General features: G+C 41.6%; 1 protein-coding gene across 7 annotated transcripts in view; it reads right to left on the bottom strand.

Annotated features, from left to right (window-relative positions):
- Positions 1 to 20,925, bottom strand: part of ZMIZ1 (zinc finger MIZ-type containing 1) — a 466,283-nt gene that overhangs the window by 144,737 nt on the left and 300,621 nt on the right. For all 7 annotated transcript variants that reach the window (XM_087702241.1, XM_087702237.1, XM_087702240.1 and 4 more), the window contains one exon: positions 18,120 to 18,230. In XM_087702241.1, coding sequence (XP_087558367.1) covers positions 18,120 to 18,179 — 60 coding nt within the window. In that variant the 5' untranslated portion in view covers positions 18,180 to 18,230. The remainder of the gene's footprint in view (positions 1 to 18,119; positions 18,231 to 20,925) is intronic.

Consider the following 20,925-nt stretch of genomic DNA (forward strand, 5'->3'; position numbering starts at 1 on the left):
TGGCAAGAAGGAGAGCAAAATTAGGTGCAACTCATTTAACAACCGCCCTGCTTAGTAATGGAAGCTCTATTCCCAATTGTGGTTGTAAGTAGAAGGCTATCTGTACCATATATGAAGCACCAATAAGCAAAATCAACCACAGAACCAGGATACAGAGGGCTTGGCTAAATGAGGGGAGAGTCAAGAACAACCAGATCACAAGGGCACAGAGGGACATAGCCTTACGCTGTATGAATAAATGAATAAACATGAAAACACCAAAAGGGGAAAGCTTTCATTCTCATGTTGCTATGATCATATATAAACAGAGGCATAGAATCAAAACCACGTGATGTATGAGTACCGCTTTATAAAGCCTTAGTAAGGTCACACCTGAAATACTGAATCCAGTTTTGGCCACCAAATTACAAAAAGAAAAGAAAAAAGATGTTGAGACTTTGGAACAAGTGCAAAGAAGAGCAACTAAGATGATTAAATGAGACACAGTGGCGGAGTGGTTAGAGTGCAGTACTGCAGGCTGCTTCTGCTGCCTGCCTGGAATTGGGCAGTTCGAATCTCACCAGGCTCAAGGTTGACTCAGCCTTCCATCCTTCTGAGGTGGATAAAATGAGGATCCAGAGCATTGGGGGCAATACGCTGACTCTGTAAACCGCTTAGAGAGGGCTGTGAAGTATATAAGTCTAAGGACTATTGCTATTAAAGGCCTGGAGACTAAAACATATGAAGAACGGTTGCAAGAATTGGGTATGGCTAGTCTAGAGAAAAGAAGGACTAGTGGGGACATGTAGCAGTCTTCCAGTATTTGAGGGGCTGCCATAAAGAGAAGGGGATCAAATTATTCTCCAAAGCACCAGAAGGCAGGACAGGAAATGATGGATGGAAACTAATCAAGGAGAGAAGCAACCTGGAATTAAGGAGAAACTTCTTAACGGTGACGACAATTAATCAATGGAACAGCCTGCCACCAGAACTTTAGGTGTTTCATCACTGGAGGTTTTTAAGAAGAGACTGGACAGCCACCTATCTTGCCTTCTGGTGCTTTGGAGCCGTGACCCATCAAAACCGCGGTAGACAAAACCGCGCTCGACGAAAGCGCGTACCTGATGTCATCAGCAGCGCGACGAAAAAAATTAAAAATAAATTAAATTGAAATTAAAATAAAATTAAAGCAAGCCGATTCACATAAAGGTAAGGGTTAGGTTTAGGTTTAGGGTTAGGGTTAGGTTAAGGGTTAGGTTTAGGGTTAGGGTTAGGTTTGGGGGGGTTAGGGTAAGGTTTTCGCTTTAATTTTACATTTACCGCTCACAGCGCGATGTTTTCGTCGCGCTGTGATGACGTTACGTACGCGCTTTCGTCGAGCGCGCTTTTGTCTACCGCGGTTTTGTGGTGGAACCCTTTGGAGCATAGGTTGACCCCGTCTTCTTTGTTGCAGCCTCTCAAATCCTGGAATACTGCTATCATAGCACCCCTAGTCACAGTTCAAAATGAAGAGCACTACAGGTTCAATGGATGACAACAGCAACATGAACACCAAATAATTGTGGCCTTTTGAGTTACCTTGACTTATTTGGAGACAAAATAAGTGCAGAATCTTAATTTAGGATAATGCATCAGGCATGGGTGGAAAAAAGTATTTCCTTTTCAAAACCAGTAAGACTCCAAAGGCCTAGTTACGTCCTCACAGCTCCTGAACGGTTTTGTTGGAGTAACAAAACTCCTTCACTGCGCTAAACAAGTTGCTGCATTTATTTATGGGAATGTCCTGCCAAATTATGAAGGCTGGCTGAAAGCTGCCTGTTTGTTTTGCCCAGTTACATCTGCTGAGCTTCTTGCATTAAATGAACTGCTAAACAGCAACACAACTAATGATGGGGCTGCTGAATGAGTGTGTTTGCCTTTACATCAATCAAAGATTGCCAAGGGCTCCTTCCTGCTTTGGTGCAACACCAGCATGGAAACCTCTCCCCGCAGCTTTTTTCCATGCTGAATGAATGACATTTTACACCCATATTTTGTTTATTTAATTTTATATCGTTTGTCAAACATGTACGAGATAACAGATATGAAATATAGATATGAGCACAGCAAATGGGTACGGATAAATGGGGACAGTAGGACAGGGATGGAAGGCATGCTGGTGCACTTATGCACACCCCCTTTATGGACCTCTTAGGAATGGGGTGAGGTCGACAGTAGACAGTCTAAGGGTTACAGTTTTGGATCTCTCTATTGCTGAAGTCGTATTTTCTGCAACCGAGTTTGGAACGGTTTACCTTGAGTTTGTATCTATTGTCTGCTTGGGTATTATTGTGGTTGAAGCTGAAGTAGTCATTGAGAGGTAGGATGTTGCAGCAGACAATTGTGTGTACTACGCTTAGGTCAGATTGTAGACGGTGTAGTTCTAGGTTGTCGAAGGCCAAAATTTCGAGCCTGGTGGCATAAGGGATTCTGTTGTGAGTAGAGGACTCTTCTCGTGAAATATCTCTGGACTCGCTGAATTGTACTAATGTCCAATATACAGTGTGGATTCCAGGCAGACGAGCTGTGTTCGAGAATTGGTCTAGCAAAGGTTTTGTATGCCCTAGTTTGCAGTAAAATATTACCGGAAAAGAAGCTTTGCAAGATTAGGTTAAGAACTCTTAATGCCTTTTTGGCAATAGATGACTAATATTCTTGGCTAAGGATTAATTGGAAGAACTTCTTCCTGGTCCCTCAAATGTGGTTCCATTTTGAAGGATTATGTTCTGAGAAGAGGTCAGAATGATGTAGTACCTAATAGGTAAAGTCTCCTTTGAGGTTCAACTTCTGGTGCTGTCATAAGTTCATCTATATAGTTATCCTGGCAAATACATTGTTTTGTCTTTTTGTAGTGTATGTTTATTTTATAACCTATTGCTTCCCGCTTATGAAAACTGATCACGCATGGTTTAACAGTTTAAAAGAGTAGGAAGGGACCATCTAGTAGTCCAAACCCCCACCCAAGCAGGAGACCCTACATTATTTTTGACAGATGGCAGTCCAGTCTCTTCTTGAAAGCCTCCAGTGATGGAGCACCCACAACTTCTGAAGGCAACTTTTGTTCCATTGGTTGATTGCTCTCACTGTCAGAAAATTCCTCCTTATTTCCAGGTTGAATCTCTCCTCCTTCAGTTTCCAGTCATTATTCCTTGTCTGGCCTTCAGGTGCCTTGGAAAATAGCTGGACCCCCCTGCTTTCTGTGGCAACCCCTCAAATATTGGAAGACTGCTATCATGTCTCCCCTGGTTCTTCTCTTCACCAGATTAGCCATGCCCAGTTCCTGCAACTGTTTATTGTATGTTATAGCCTCCAGCCCCCAAATCATCTTGGTTGTTCTTCTCTTCGTAAACCAAACAGTTTACCAAGATCTAAAGTACAATAAAATGCAGGTAGTCCTTGACCTATGACCACTATTGAGCCCAGAATTTATGTTGCTAAGTGAAACATTTGATAAGTGAGTTTTGTCCCATTTTACAACCTTCTCTCGCCACATTCATTAAGTGAATCTCTGCAGTTGTTAAATTAGTCACACAATCGTGAAGTGAATCTGGCTTCCCCAGGGACTTAGCTTGCCAGAAGGTCGCAGAAGGGGATCACGTGACTCCGGGACATTGCGACCCCCATCGTAAATATGAGTCAGCTGTCAAGCATCCTAATGTAGTTTATTCTGAAAAATGGTCATGTCACTTTTTTTCAGTGCCATTGTAACTTTGAATAGTCACTAAGTGAACTGTTATAAATTGAGGACTACCTATATCCATAGGGCAAACCTTTCTGGGCGCGAACTCCATCGCCAAGTGCTCTTCCGGGTTCTGGTGTGCATGCTGGTCTTTGCGAGTGTGGGAGCACCTGGCAATGGCATGCGTGCCCAGAGAGAGGGCTCTGTGTGCCACCTCTGGCACATGTGCCATAGGTTCGCCATCACGGTTATACGTAGTCCTCAATTTACAACAGTTCATTTAGTGACTGTTTGATTCAGCTGGTCTTTGTGTGTGCGGGAGCGCCGGAAACCGGAAGAGCAGCTGCCCAATGCTCATGCCTAAAACCAGAAGATCAGCTGACTGGCGTGCACATTTTAGTTTGGGCACTTGGTGCTGAAAATGTTCACCAACACTGACCTATATGCACCCAAAGCTCATGTATAATGGCAGTATCTCTTTAACAACCAAAGTCAAATGCCACGTAAAGAAAGCAACTTCCCCAACTGAAAACAACACATCTTGTCATTGGTCAGAAAGATAATAAGAAAGTCTTTAAGGGATAGTATCAAAACAGATATCTGATTTGTTTTTATTCCTTCAACACCGACGTTTTATAGTTTATATGCTTCCTGAGAGCTTTATTATTCATCCCGGTTTCCATTAATGTTGTCATAATCTTTTCTGAGACAGTTGCTTTAATTGCTCATTTTGTGGAAGTTGCTGTAGAGCTACGTAAGTCTGGCTGCATATCAATTTAAGAAATTGGGAGGAAGAAGAAGGAGAAGAAAAAGAGGAGGAGGAGGAATGGGAAGAAGGAGGGGGAGGAGGAAGAAAATAATAATAACAAGAAATAAATAATATTAATTTAATATCAATATTAATTTAATATCATTATTAATTTGATATCAATATTAATTTGATATCAATATTAATTTAATATCAATATTAATTTAATAAATATAATAAATAATAAATAATAAAAATGAGGTGGTGAAGATCTTGTGGGACTTTCGAATACAAGCAGTTGTAGAGGGCCGAAGTGTACAGTTTATTGATATCGCTGTTCCTGGAGATGCCAGAGTCGAAGAGAAAGAACTAGAAAAAATGATGATATATCATGACCTGACCATCGAAATTACATGGCTATGGATAAAGCATATAACAGTGATACCCATTGTCATCGGGGCACTTGGCACCATGTCCAAGAATTTTACAAGATACATCAACAAATTGCAGCTTCCTGCAATAACACCAGCGGAACTGCAAAAAACTCTGCTACTCGGAACATCTTATATTTTAAGAAGGTACTTGGTTGATACCTAGGACGCTGGCAGCAAACCGTATCAACCATTAGCACCAATCACTGGTATTTGTAATGCATTTTTGAATGTTCAATTGGCTGAGTTTCATGAATAAAGTATATAATAATAATGAATAATAAAGATGAAGGAGGAAGGGGAGGGGGAGGAGGAAGAGGAGAAGAAGAAGGAGGAGGAGGGAAAGAAAGAAGAAAGAAAGAAAGAAAGAAAGAAAGAAAGAAATAAATAAATAAATAAATAAATAATTATGAAGTGTCCCACTCTTTTATATTTAAAGGGATGGCATAACTTTTCTCATATAACAACTCCCTCATCTTTTCACCTTCGATCATTTGGAATGTGTGTCTTCATTGCAAATTCAGCATGAAAAGTTTACATCTCCTAAAAGTTAAGTTCTCATCTTAAAAGTTTCCAAGTTTGAAAAACATTGCTTCACACCACACAGAAAAAGTTGCCCCCAAATTTCTGTGGTATCTTTCAAACAGAGAGATTTCAAGTCCTGAACCTCCTCCAGCAGGAAGGCATAATTAAGTGTTGCTTCTGTTTTGTCTCCCTGTGTTTAGTGAAACAACCACACTGTGAAATAAACCAATTCTATGCTTCTGGAAATGAGACATGGCTAACTATTGCTTACGGACTCTTCCTGATACACCTTCAATGCAGGGTGGGTTCTGGCCAGCTTTACTTCCGGTATGCTCGTGCGCGTGCTGGAAGCGCGCAGAGTGCGCACGCACCCTTCAATTAAAATTGTTCTGTGCATGCTCAGAATTCAAAAACAAGATGGCAGTGGTGATGCCAGCGACCCGGTTCGGCCGCTTGGCAGGCCTGGGTCGCTGCCGGTTCCAGAGACCCAGGCTACCATACCACTACCGGTTCAGCTGAACCAGTCCGAACTGGTAGGAACCCACCACTGCTTCAACTTCATCTTTTGCCCTCTTAACGTGTCTTCTCCAGAAATGAAACAATTAAGCCTGCCTACCTGACCAAGGCAGTTCTCCAAAATTTGGATCGTTTGCAGAGTTTCCTGCTCTTCGGAATCCGATTGTGCAAGGGAACCCATAGATGAGGGTTCAATTGCTACCATCCAACCAGCTTCTGGGAAATGTTGAGTCTCCGCTGGAAGCATCGTAGTGCTTGAAGGAACCTTCAAATTCCTACAACCTCCATGTTGCCAATAAGTATTACCATCCTTCTTCTTTGGAGCCATACTCTCTCTCTCTCTTCTTCTCCTTCCCCTCCCCCTCTTCTCCTTTTTCTCCTTCTCCTGCTTCTCCTCCTTGTCTCCCTCTTCTCCTTCTCTTCTCCTTCTTGTTCCCCTCTTCTCCTCCTCTCTCCTCTTCCTCTTCCTCCTCTTCTCCTTTTCCTCTTCCTTGTCCCACTCTCCAACTTCTCCTCCCCTTCTCCTTTTCCCCCTTCCACTTCTTAAGCTTCTCGTCTTCCTCTTCTCCTTCTCCTCTTTGTTCCCCTCTTCTCTTTCTCTTCTCCTCCTCCTTGTCCCCCTCTTCTCCTCCTCTTCTCCTTTTCCTCCTCCTCTTCTGTCTCCTTTTCCTCCTCCTCTTCCCCTTCCCTTCTCCTTCTTCACCTCCCCTCTCTTCTTCTTCTCTCCTTCCCCCACTTAAGCTTCTTCTCCTCTCCTCCCTCTTCTCCTTCTTTTCCTCCCTCTTCTCCTTCTTCTCCTCCCTCTTCTCCTTCTCCTTCTCCTCCTCTTCCTTGTCCCCCTCTTCTCCTTCTCTCCTTGTCCTCCCCTTGTCCTTCTCTTTCTCCTCCTTGTGCCCCTCTTTTTCTCCTCCTCCTCCTCCCCCTCCTCCTGTTCTCCTTCTTCTCCTTCTCTTCCTCTTCTTCTCTCTCCTTCTTCCTCTTCTTTCTTCTTCTTCTTTTTTTTGGAGAAGACAAATGAAAGAACTGCCCTCAAGATCCCAAGAAAAGATCTAAAACCCCACCACCTGGGACATTATCAGCCATCTCAGGAAGGACCGGCCAGCCAGGGGAAGAGACGCTTGATTAAAAGTTGAGTCTCCTTTATGTTTTTTCTGTTTTTCTACTTGATCCAAACAGGAAGTAGCCAACCCTCCCACCCACCCCCCCGCCTGCCCCTTTTAAACAGCTTCTGTTAATTCTTTGGGGTTTTAAGCAGGGGGAAGGTAGCTGTGTCATCTCCGCTCCTCTGGCAGTTGGAAACCAATATTCCATAGGGCCAGCATGAGGCAAGATGTGGGGCAGCAGCCCACTCAGAAAGGAAGTTGCTCCATTACGTCACTCAGATCAATTTTTCCCCCGTCCTATTAGACCACCCTGCATGCTTGAAAAGCATTTTAAAATCCTGCCCGCCAATTCGCAAAGCAGCACAAATAAAATTGCATCCTGTGTGGGACTGTCAATAACGGATTCTCCATTTTTATTTACTTCCAGAATCTCAAAACGACGTTATAGGGCACTGCACACCAGAACAACTAGACACAGGGACAGTTTTTTCCCCGAATGCCAACACTCTGTTTAACATTTAATTCCCACAACGCTGTCAAATAATTTACTAAAACTGTATTACTATTATTCTTCTCTTCCTTCCTAGTATCTATTTCTCCCCACTTATGAGTATAACCATATTGCTTGTATCTTTCAATTTATATTGCTTTTATTTGTTTCCTAGTACAATTTGATAGCTTATTAGTAACCTTGACTATCACTAAGTGTTGCATCTTTTCATTCATGATGAATGTATTTTATTCCCTTTATGTACACTGAGAGCATATGCACCAAAGACAAATTCCTTGTGTGTCCAATCACACTTGGCCAATAAAGAATTCTATTCAACACAACCTAATGCACTTGCCCATTATGAAAATGAAAATAAATTAATAAAATGAACAAAACTCAAAGCAATGGAAAATCAGTAACAGAAAAATTACATGGATATGACCATGAAGGTCAACTGCAAGTATTTTCTTTTTCCAGAAGGAATAAAATAAAGCAAAACAGAGAGAGAAAGAGAGAGAGGGAAGGGTGGAAGAGAGAGAAGGAAAGAGAGAGGGGGGAGAGAGGGAGACAGAGGGAGGGAGGGAGAGCGTTAGAGGAAGAGAGAGAAAGTGAGAAGGAAAGAGAGGGAGGAAGGGGAGAGAAATAGGGAGAGAGGGAGAGAGGAAGAGAGAGGGGGAGGAAGATAGAGAAGGGGAGAGGAAGAGAGGGAGAGAGAAGAAGAGGGAGAGAGGAAGAGAGAAGGAAATGGAGGGAGCAAGAGAGAGAAGAAAAGAGGGAGAGAGGAAGGGAGGGAGGAAGAGAAAGAGAGGTGGGAGAGGGGAGGAAGAGAGAAAAAGAGGAGAGAGAGAAGGGGGAGAGAGAAGAGAGAGGGAGAGAGGAAGGAAGGGAGAGAGATAGAAGAAGAGAGAAGAGAGAGGGTGAAAAGGAAAAGGAAAGAGAGGGGGATAGGGAGAGAGGGAGAGGGAGAGAGGGAGGGATGGAAGAAGGGAAAAGGAAAGAAAACCTAGCTACCTGCATATTGTATGGAAGTTGGATTGGTTTACTGAATGTTCCTAGTTCAAACTAGCATTTACTGTCATATTTTATCATAACATATTGATGTATTTATTCTGGTTGCTCTCCTTTGTCATTGTTCACTTTATTGCTCTATTATTTTATGAATCTTCTGTTCACACTTTTCCCCCCCTTGTGCTTCCTTTTTCTTATTGTAAGCCGCCAGGAGTAACCCTGCCTAGAGATAAGCGGCAAATAAATTTAAAAAAAAAAACGATCACAAACAAACATTCATAGCTGCTTTAACTTTTCTCTTAGAAATTTGCTGCAAGTTCCTAATTCGAACAGCTTTAGCTGTTTCCCTTTTACTGTTTGTCTTTAAGGATTTCTTACTCCCTTCTTACGTTTTGCAGAATGTTGCTGACCTACAAAGGGATGTAGGGATGAATGTCTAAAACTATTTTCCCAGTGTTAAACTTGACATAAATTGTTTTAACTACAACCCTCAAAATGATGCTGTAGAGCACTGCACACCAAGACAACTAGACACAAGAACAGTTTTCCGCCGAACACCATCATTCTGCTAAACAAATAATTCCCTCACCACTGTCAAACCATTCACTAAGGCTGCATTACTATTACTATTAGTCTTCTCATCATTCTTATCACCCATCTCCTCCCACTTATGACTGCAGGACTGTCACTTTGTTGCTTGTATCGATTTATATTGATATTGATTGTTTCCTGATTGCTTATTTGTACCCTATGACTATCTTTAAGTGTTGCACCTTATGATTCTTGATGAATGTATCTTTTCTTTTATGTACACTGAGAGCATAGGCACCAAAGACAAATTCCTTGTGTGTCCAATCACACGTGGCCAATAAAGAATTCTATTCTCTGTCATCCCTTCTTCTTTTGCCCTCAATCTTTCCCAGCATGAGGCTCTTCTCCAGTGAGTCTTTCCTTCTCATTAGGTGGCCAAAGTATTTGAGTTTCCTCTTCAGATCTGGCCTTCTAAAGAGCACTCAGGGTTGATCTCTTCTAGGACTGACCGGTTGGATCACCTTGCTGTCCAAGGGACTCGCAGGAGTCTTCTCCAGCACCAAAGTTCAAAGACCTCCATTCTTTGGCGCTCAGCCTTTCTTATGGTCCAACTTTCACAGCCATACATTTCAACTAGGGAAACCATAACCTTGACTATGCGCACTTGACTATATGCACTATGCATGTTGTACGTGCTTTCGTGCACTCTGAAAATCCAGCTCTTTCAAGGGCCTACTCTTGAGTCTGAAGTATAGACACAACATTTGAGGCACTGTCAAATCTGTCTCCATTTGACTTATTTCCGACATGGATTAGCAATATCCTCCAAGGCTGTAAATCAAACATGTCAAGGCTGCAGCAAGCTTGCTTTCCTGCAAATATTTTAATATCTGTCTAATTTTATGAGTCCTCTCCAACCTCGGATCCTTTATCTCTTTCTCTGTCTCTAGTGCTTCTTTCGTGCTCAAGTATGCTCAAAACAGTCACAATAACTAAGGCGTATTTATGAATATTCCAGATAGAGTGGATCTTTCCTCCCAAATATGTTTCCCCCTCCCCCCAGCAATTGAGTAACAGGTCAGCCAGAAAAAAAATCAAAACTAAACTTTATCCCAAATAGACAACTCTGCCAGGCAAGGTTGAGAATAGAATCGAGTCGAGTCGAATAGAATAGAGTCGAATAGAATAGAATAGAATAGAATAGAATAGAATAGAATAGAATAGGTGGCTGGATGGAGTCACCGAAGCAGCAGGCGTGAGCTTAAATGGACTCCAGAGGATGGTAGAGGACAGGAAGGCCTGGAGGAACATTGTCCATGGAGTTGTGATGGGTCGGACACAACTTCGTAACTAACAACAAATGTTGTATCTATACCTCAGACTCAAGAGTAGGCCCTTGAAAGAGATGGATTTTCAGAGTGCATGAAAGCACGTACAACAGATATAGTAACTGTTTTCTTTCTTTCTTTTCTTTCTTTTTTCACTTTCCTTTCCTTCCTTCCTGTCTTTTGTCTGCCTGTGTATATAATCTCCCTCTCTTTTTCTTTCTTTTTCTCTTTCTCTCTCTAATAATTTATCTATATTTGTCTACTACGTTTGTCTCTTATCTATCTATCTATCTATCTATCTATCTATCTATCTATCTATCTATCTATCTATCTATCTATCTATCTATCTGTCTGTCTATATCATCTATCTACCTATCATCCACCCACCCACGGACCCACTCACCCACCCATTTATCTATCTGTCTGTCTGTCTGTCTATTTACATACATACATATATGCATACCTATCATCTACTCATGTCTGTCTGTCTATCTGTCTGTCTATCTATCTATCTATCTATCTATCTATCTATCTATCTATCTATCATCTATCTATCTATCTATCTATCTATCTATCTATCTATCTATCTATCTATCTACATACATACATATATACATACCTATTATCTACCCACCCACTTTTCTATCTATCTGTCTGTCTGTCTGTCTGTCTATCTATCATCCATCCACCACCCACTTTTCTTTCTTTCTTTCTTTCTTTCTTTCTTTCTTTCTTTCTTTCTTTCTTTCTTTCTTTCTATCTATCTACCTACCTACCTACCTACCTATCATCCACTCACCCACATTTCTATCTATTTATCTATCTTTCTATATGTCTGTCTGTCTATCTATCTATCATCCACCCACCCACCAATCCACCAACCCATCCATCCATCCATCCATCCATCCATCCATCCATCCATCCATCCATCTATCATCTATCTATCTATCTATCTATCTATCTATCTATCTATCTATCTATCTATCTATCTATCTATCTATCATCTATCTATCTATCTATCTATCTATCTATCTATCTACCTACCTACCTACCTACCTACCTACCTACCTACCTACCTACCTACCTACCTACTAATTTGCCTAATTTGCCATCCGTTCTTCCATTGTGGGAACTGAATACCTGAATCTCTTAAGAGTGGATGCTGTACGGCAGAAATCCATCTTACACATTGGCAAAAAAAAATAAAAAAATTAAAAAAAATAGAACACCAAATACAAGCTGGGCGGATACAACCTCATAGATGACCTTCACTCTGTCAAGGACCAAGGAGTACTCATCTCAAACAATCTAAGCCCCAGAGCTCACTGTAACAGCATTGCCAAAAAGGCATTAAGAGTTGTCAACCTAATTTTGCAAAGCTTCTTCTCCGGTAACTTTGTACTGCAAACTAGGGCATACAAAACCTTTGCTAGAGCAATTCTCGAATACAGCTCGTCTGCCTGGAATCCACACTGTATATTGGACATTAATACAATTGAGCAAGTCCAGAGGTATTTCACGAGAAGAGTATTTCACTTCTCTGCTCACAATAGAATCCCTTATGTCATCAGGCTTGAAATGTTGGGCTTGGACAATCTGGAATTACGCTGCTTTCGGTCTGACCTAAGCGTTATACACAAAATTATCCGCCACAACGTCCTACCTGTCAATGACTACTTTAGCTTCAACCACAATAATATACAAGCACACAATAGGTACAAATTCAAGGTAAACTGCTCCAAAATCGATTGCAGAAAATATGACTTCAGCAACAGAGTGGTCAATGTCTGGAATGCTCTACCTGACTCTGTTGTTATATCCCCAAATCCCCACAATTTTAACCTAAGACTGTCTACTGCTGACCTCACCCCATTCCTAAGAGGTCCATAAAAAGGTCTGTCCCTGTCCTACTGACCCCATTTATTTGTACCCATTTACTGTATTCATATTTATGTTTATACTTATACCTGTTATCTTTTATATGTTTGAATAGACAGACAGACAGACAGACAGACAGACAGACAACTGAATAAATGGTTGATGAGCTGGCTACATAGGATGGGAGGAAAGAAGTGGCCCAAAGTTGTCAATTGTCCATACCTGACAGAGAACACATGCTGGAGAAGGGAGGTATGGGGAAGTGAAGATGATTGCTAGAGTTTCATATTATTGCGAGCTTTTGCGTTGGCTCAAAATTGCTCAGCAAGGCTGTGGCCAACGGAAGGCTTCCTAGAATCCAAGACTTCTGCTTTGGTCTTTCCTTGGAATTGCTTGGCCAGAAAGCACTTTTTAAAATAAATTCCCTGGGGAAGGACTGAGGGAGCATATCACCCGGTGGCATCTGGGGACGGGGGAAGGCATTTAAATGATTAAAAGACCTATGCGTGTCATGACATCCGCACGCAAATGCTCTGACCTACATTATTTGCAGCAGGCAGCAGGATTCCAATGCATGAATGCATAAAGATGTCACAGCTCGTGTTGCCACTTTTGAGGTCATTCTGGGTTGTTGTGGCTGCTGTTGGCTTCATGGATGGGAATCGTGTAATGCATGCACATGTCTGAAATGGGGAAATATTATCATACTGTTAAGGACAGAGGGAAGGAGGGAGGGAGAGAGGAGGAGAGTAGCGAAGAAAGGAAGGACATTCCAGAGACTGTGCAGGATACGCGTGCACGTGCACACACACACACATTTGTTTCCTTCCGTACCAGACACAAACACACACACATATACACCTATATACACACTGTGCAAATCATTTGAAAGAGGTGCATGCAAAGCCCCATTTTTGTAACCCATTAAAGTAGCCGTATTGTTTCCAGAGTCTGGTGCCTTGGTTGGAAGTTGTATTCAGCCCATGTATCTCTGTGCATAATTTATGTCTTTCTGCTTCTGGTCTGTTTGTCTGTCTGTCTGTCTGTCTCTTCCTCTCTCTCTCCCACACACTTAAAAAAATCCCTAGTATAGATCTCTTGTGTGAGCAGGGGGTTGGACTAGATCACCTCCAAGGTACCTTCCAACTCTTTACAAGAACATAAACAGTTTTCAATATACATCAAGTGCATGCTGAATAATGCTTAAAGCGGCATAGAGGTAAGACCTACTATTGAGCCCAGAATTCAAGTTGCTAAGTGAGAAATCTGCTAAGTGAGTTTTGCCCCGTTTTGCGACTTTTCTTGCTGCTGTTGCTAAGAGAATCATTGAAGTGGATAAGTTAGTGACACCATTGTTAAGCAAAAGCGGTTTCCCCATTGGCTTGGCTTGTCAGAAGGTCCCAAATGGGACACTGCAACCATCATAAATATGAACCAGTTGCCAAGTGTTCAAAGTTGATCATGTGATCGTGGGGATCCTGCAAGGGTCACAAGTGTGCAAAATGGTCATAAGTCACCTTCTTCAGTGCCGTTGTAGCAATAGCACTTAGACTTCTATTCCACTTTACACTGCTTTTACAGTCCTCTTTAAGCAATGTACAGAGTCTGCCTCTTGCCCACAACAATTTGGGCAATATGCCCAATATGAGCATTGGGCGCCATCTAACAAAATGAAATTCAATGGTGGAAAAAGTAAAGTTCTACATTTAGGCAAGAAAAACGAAATGCACAGGTACAGTATATGTGGTACCTTGATCAATATTAGGAACTGTGAAAGGGATCTTGGAGTCCTACTGGACAACCATTTAAATAGGAGCCAGCAATGTGCAGCAGCTGCCAAAAAAGCCAACACAGTTCTAGGCTGCATAAACAGAAGGATAGAATCAAGATCATGTGAAGTGTTAATACCACTTTATAATGCCTTGGTAAGGCCACACTTGGAATACTGCATCACTCTCCAGGGATAGAGGGAGAGAAGGGAAGAGCCCTGTGGTTTTCCATAGGTGTCTGAATCCCTTTCAGCAAAGGATGGGTGATGTCTGGGTTAACTTCCCTTGACCTATTGCTGGAACTTGATACTCTGAGCAGAGTAGATTACTATTTATATCCGTCTGTAGGGCAAGAGTTAAGGCTGTCTCTCTCCTTGAAATACTAACTGTTGCCAGCCAGTCTACAAAATGTGCAGCTACCAAAGCCAGGAGAATTATAAGGCCTCTCCCCATCTCTCCTCCTACTCCTCTGTTTTCAGTGCCTTTAAAATGGCTGATGTCCTTCGCATCACATCTTAGAAAGAAGGTGAAGGTTTTTTTCCCCTCCCCCCCTGACTTTGTGGGACAACTTTGGAGGGGGTGAGAAATCCTGAAAAGGTTTTCAAGGGCAGACGAGAAAGAAGACCTGAAAAGTTAGAGAGAGAGATGGAGGAGAGGAAGGGGTACCCAACTTTTCCAAACAAAAGATGGATTCTAAATACAGTAATATGGAAAACTTAAAAACTCTTTAGATGCCCCAACAGCCAGCATCATCCAGCCCCTCTGACTCTACCACTAAATTAAAGGGGTCGTTAAAAAAGGAGGTTTTTTATTAAATGTCTCCAAATTTTCATTCATGCTTTAAATGGCTTGTTATTCCTCTTAAGATAAAGGTTCCCCTCGCACATATGTGCTAGTTGTTCCCGACTCTAGGGGGCGGTGCTCGTCTCTGTTTCAGAGCCGAAGAACCAGCACTGTCCAAAGGCGTCTCTGTGGTCATGTGGCTGGCATGACTAAACACTGAAGGCACACGGAGCGCTGTTACCTTCTCACCAAAGGTGGTCCCTATTTTTCTACTTCCATTTTTATGTCCTTTTGAAGTGCTAGGTTGGCAAAAGCTGGGACAAGTAACAGGAGCTCACTCCGTTATGCAGCACTAGGGATTCAAACCGGCAAACTGCCGGCCTTTCTGATCGACAAGCTCAGCATCTTAGCTACTGAGCCACCACTTCTTCTTAAGAATTCCTCTTAAGAAGCTTAAAACAACCACCGCACTCAAGATCTTGATCATTTGATTTACTCTTGTTCATATTATTTCCGGCTTTACAACACATGTGACATTTGAACAATCGTGTGGAACAGCTTGCCTCTGGAAGATGTGGGTGCTCCATCAATGGAGGTTTTCTTAGAGAAGAGACTGGACAACCATTTATCCGGAATGATATAGGACCGTGATGGCGAGCCTATGGCATGCATGCCGGGAGTGACCACCTGCTCTTCCGGTTTCTGGCATGCATCTGCATGTGAAGACCAGCTGGCCAGTGTGCATGAGTGTGCTGGAAACCGGAAGATCATCTTCCTAGTGCACAGATGCGCGTCGGGCAGCTCCTCTTCCAGTTTCCGGCACGTGCACATGCTCCCATTTCAACACTCGGTGCCGAAAAGGTTTGCCAACACTGGTATAAAGTCTTCTGCTTGAGCAAGAGGTTGGACTGAAAGATCTGCAAGGTTCTTTCCAAATCTGTTATTCTATTATTATGATGTTTATCGCACAGTCAGCCAAATGTTCAGACTAGGTTTGATATTTTTGTCCATCTATCAACTGTTCAATTGCTGCATCACTTGGAATTGCAATGTCGGTGAACAAGACTTTTTTTTCTCTTCTCAAATACCTTTCCAGAATGAGCAATTTAGGGTAGAGAAGCATGAAAACAACTTTCACATGGGCTAAACATTTCTGAAGACTTGGGAAGAGAGGCAATTTGCAGACGAGGAATCAACAACTTTTAGGGAGAGAATCCCAGTTATAAAAACTCACATTGTAGGTACAGTAGAAGCTATATGAATGTTGAGTTCTGAACATTACTGGACAAGTTAGAAGATTTAGTGGGGAGGGAGGAATGAAGGAAGGGAAAGAAAGAGAAAGAAAGAGGAAAGACGGAAGGAAAGGAGGAAGGGAAGGAGGAAAGAAGGAAAAGAAAGAGGAAGGAGGGAAGGAGGGAGAAAAAGATAGAAAGAGAAAGAAAGAGGAAGGAAGGAAGGAAGGAAGGAAGGAGAATAGAATGAGGGAGGAAAGAAGAAAAAGAAAGAAAAAGAGAAAGAAAGAGAGAGGAAGGAAGGAAAAGAAAAGAAAGAGAAAGAAAGGTAGGGAGGGAGGGAATCCCAGTTATAAAAACTCACATTGTAGGTACAGTAGAAGATATATGAATGTTGAGTTATGAACATTACTGGATGAGTTAGAAGATTTAGTGGGGAGGGAAGAAGGAAGGGAAAGAAAGAGAAAGAAAGAGGAAAGAAGGAAGGAAAGGAGGAAGGGAGGGAGGAGGATGGAATGAGGGAGGAAAGAAGGAAAAGAAAGAGAAAGGGAGGAAGGGAGGAGGGAGGAAGAAAGGAAAGGAGGAAATAAATATTTGATTTACACAGTTCCTAGTACACATTTCATTAACATTATTCAGGCACTCTAAAAGGAGAACCACAAACTTTCCTGATTGTCTCCACTCAATTCATTCTAGATTGTGCGGCTCCTATAGACATCTATACGTTCAGCACAGGTGTATAGAAGACATTGATGACATCTGTGCAATATCAGCAGGGGGAAACCCATCAGGACCAGTGATGTGATGACTATTTCCGCTTTTATAATGTCCTCATAGGCCAAGCATGGAAAAAACATGGGGGTTGGATGCGCACAACACAGGAAGCTTACATGGAAATGTCAGATTTCAACAGAAGGAAATATTTGTGGGTCAGGGTTGAAGTGGGGAGTCACAGTGCTCCCTGATGATATTACCTAGCTGGGTAATGAAACGTCTGCAAGAAAACAACCAAGCTCAGAGAGCACCAAAGACTCCACAAATATCAGATTTCCCTCTGCTTGACGGCTTAGTGAAGTGATTGAGAACACAACCAAATCAGATTTAGATTTGAGCGGGATGTAAGGATTGATTCCCAGAGTGTTCAAAATACAGGAGACTATTATATAAACAGCCAGCTGCCTGTTCCTCTTGATATTATTAAAAAACAAAAACTGGAATTTTAAGAAGGTAATTAGAAAGAAACTAAAAAAAACAAACCAACCCTAATGTATGGTGGAGAAATTGGATTTTAAAAGGAAATATCCCGTTGTTGCAATTCTTGGAAGCAAAAGATATGCTTCTCAATAAATCTAAATCCTTTTTCGGATACTATCCATTTCAAAGAGCCCAACATCTCTCCTAAGTCTTCCCAATTTGTCAAAATAAAAGAAAGAAATCATGAAACTTCAACTTGAAAATGTGTACTGGTCCTAAATTGGAAATTGTCAAGTTGTAACCTCATTCTTGGTTTTTTCCCCCTTCTCAGTAAATCTTGCTAAGCAAAACAGAGTGAAAATATTGTTTGCAAACACTTTTTTAGGTTGGAGGCAGCTGCCAAGAAACCTAACAAAAACCCAGATGAAAATGTGATTAAAAAAATATTAGAACGTGCAGAAATGAATAGATTAACACTTGCAATTAAAGGAAAGGAAGAATCTGACTATTATAGCATATGGGAGCTCTTTTATCAATGTTTAGAGAATAAATATGAAAATAATGTACTATAAAGTTAAATAAATTAAGAAGAGAAATGTTATAATAGATATGTGAAGTTGAGTACTACACACACACACACACACACACACACACACACACGTACTCAACTTCACATATCTATTATTATAACATTTCTCTTCTTAATTTATATATAATATATATTTATATATATTATGGTGGCAAGGGTTTTTTTTGTGGGGGGAAGGGAAAAGTGGAAATGTATCTGAGAACTGCTACCACAATAAGGGATTCAACACAAACTCCCTGTAACTGTTTGGGAGCTCCAATTCCTCCCCACCACAATGAGATATCTTTAATTTACCTGTTTTATGCACTGCAGTCGGTCATTAGTTTGCTGTATGTGTCTGTCCATAGAATTCATTGCGATTGTCTCCACTTCAGTTCTACCTGAAAGCCATTAAAATCCCTCAAGCTGTAAGATACGAAAATAAAATAATAAAAAAACAGAAAAAAGCAAAATTAATCACTAATGGACAAGTGTTACAATTCTGCAAAGTCTAATGTGATTAAAATCTCGAATGTTACCACTGCTTTACGGGAAAGTTTTGTCCCTTTTATCTATTTCATAAGTAACCAGAGCAATAATCTAATTATACTAAGTATATTTTATATTTTGGGAAGAGTGTCTTTCCCCAATTTGAGCCTAAAATCTTCCGGTCATTATAATATCATCTTTCTCAATTTCACCCTAAAACGGTTTTCTTTCTCCTTGTATCTCTTCCCTAACCCAAAACTAGATTGGTGACAAGAAGCCTTTTTATAGGATGAAACTTTGAGAAAAACATTCATATAATAAATCCCATGTACAATGTATAGTTAACTCTGTACATCGTGAAATCCCATTGGAGCCATACATGAAGAATTATCTTCTCACGCACACAAAGATAATTTTAATTCTACTTGAATTAAACTGAATTAACCTGAATTAAGCTTAAATCAACGTTCATATAACGCATACACTGAAATCAAACAGGTGCATATGATTGCAACCGCCCTAGCCAGCTTCCAATAACTAAAGTCAATGGGGGAAAGTTTGATTCACTTAACAATTGTGCCTGACTAGGAGACGGAGTTCTAGTCCCACCTTAGCCATGAAAGCCAGCTGGGTGACTTTGGGCCAATTCTCTCTCTCAACCCAAACCAGCTCACTGGGTTGTGGTGGGAAAATATAGGAGGGCAGGAGGACTTTATTTTGTGTATTTGCCACCTTGAGCTAGTTATAAAAAAATAAGAAAGGCACGATAGGAAATAAGTAAATAAAGAAAATAAAAACGAGCCATCCCTCTTTCTCACCCTAGAAGTATAGAGAGCCACCTTTGAACTGTGGATTGTCGAGCTCCTAAGCACAATTTTAACAGCTTTGTGTTTTAGATTTTTATTAACCTTACCAGTAAAAAGCTCTTTTCCTACATAATTCGCTGGGAAGCCCCAAAGGTCTAGCTGGGATGCTACGCGTGGAAAACACACACACCCTGCAACCGAGTGCAACTTTCCCTAAGCTAAGCTACCAAGCATCATCGGCGCTGTTCACATTAACCTTTTCCTCCGATAGGCTGGAGCCTCATGTATAATTCACTGGATGGAGGAGGTCTGAGAAGGATCCATGCTGCCAGGCAGTGCATCCTGCACATGCAGAAACACACACACACACACACACACACACACACACACACACAACATCTCCCCCTCCTCCTCCCCGCCAAGGCTGTCTGGAGGCCTCTCTGATAGCGCTTCCTCCATGGCTCCCTGACGGATTAGATTGCAGAGAAAGGAATTTCGCTCTGGGGATGAGGGGCCTCGCACGTAGACAGCCCTCCTCCTCATTCCCCCTTTCAGACACAAGTGGGTTTCATAAAGCAAGGCTGTCCGTGGATTGCGACGCTTTGTGAAACAAACAAAAAAAGGTGCCTTGTTTAATTCTTAATTTCGGAATCGATCCTCAGTACAGGCGAGCAATTCTTAATTGTAGTTGCAGTGTAAAGCTTTTTACTTAAGCTTCAGGAGTGCTGGAGAATTCATAGAAACCCAGCCTTTAAGAGACGTCAGCCATCAACGGACACAGGGAGATAAACAACATCTGCATACCATTCAGAAGGGAAACTCAAAGAGCCAAAAAGGGAAAATGCATAAAGATCAAAATATTTCCTCTCCAGCTATTCACACCAACCTTACTCTGAAACTAAACCAAGAATCAGGAAGTAAACAATACCCCAGTCAAGGAACTATTGACTCAGACAAACAACTGAACAGCACAGCACACAACAGACAATTGACTCAGACAAACAACTGAACAACACACACAACAGCTTAATTAATGAACTACCAAGAATTGACAGTTCAAATCTCACCAGGCTCAAGGTTGACTCAACCTTCTATCCTTCTGAGGTGAATAAAATGAGGACCCAGATTGTTGAGGGCAAGAGGTCGACTCTGTTAACCGCTTAGAGAGGGCTGTAAAAGCACTGTGAAGCAGAATATAAGTCTAAGAACATCTCAGGGCAAGCCTGTCAGGTAATCTTCGACATGATCACTATTGAGGCCAAAATTTCTGTTGCTAAGTGAGACATTTGTTGAGTGACCTTTACTCTGTTTTATGACCTTTCTTGCACTCGTTGTTAAGTGAATCACCGTAGGTGTTAAGTTATTAACACAGTTCTTAAGTGAATCTAGATTTCCCATTGATTGTCAGAAGGTCACAAAAGGGGATTACGTGACCCCAGAACACTGCAACGGTCATAAATATGAGTCAGTTGCCAAGTAGTCTGAATCTTGATCACATGAACGTGGGGATGCTGCAATGGTCGTAAAGGTGAAAAATGGTCATAAGTCCCTCCTTCAGTGTCACTGTAACTTTGAACGGTCACTAAAGGAACTGTTGTAAGTCGTGGACTACCTGTATATAAAAAGGAGAGAAAACCCTACTCCCTTACTAGCACTGATGATGTTACCTAGTTAGGTAATGAAACATCTGCAAGGAAACAACGAAGCTCAGAGAGCACCAAGGACACCACAATTCAATTTTCTTCTTTGTGGTTTAATACCGGTTGATTTAGACCTTATAAAATGTCTGTTCACCCATAGGTTTGTTTGTAGGATCCTCAAATAGA

The sequence above is a fragment of the Thamnophis sirtalis genome, unplaced genomic scaffold, assembly GCF_051295495.1.
Source record: "Thamnophis sirtalis isolate CommonGarterSnake01/CBP01778 unplaced genomic scaffold, rThaSir2_p1.2 scaffold_15, whole genome shotgun sequence".
NCBI classification, from domain to species: Eukaryota; Metazoa; Chordata; class Lepidosauria; order Squamata; family Natricidae; genus Thamnophis; species Thamnophis sirtalis.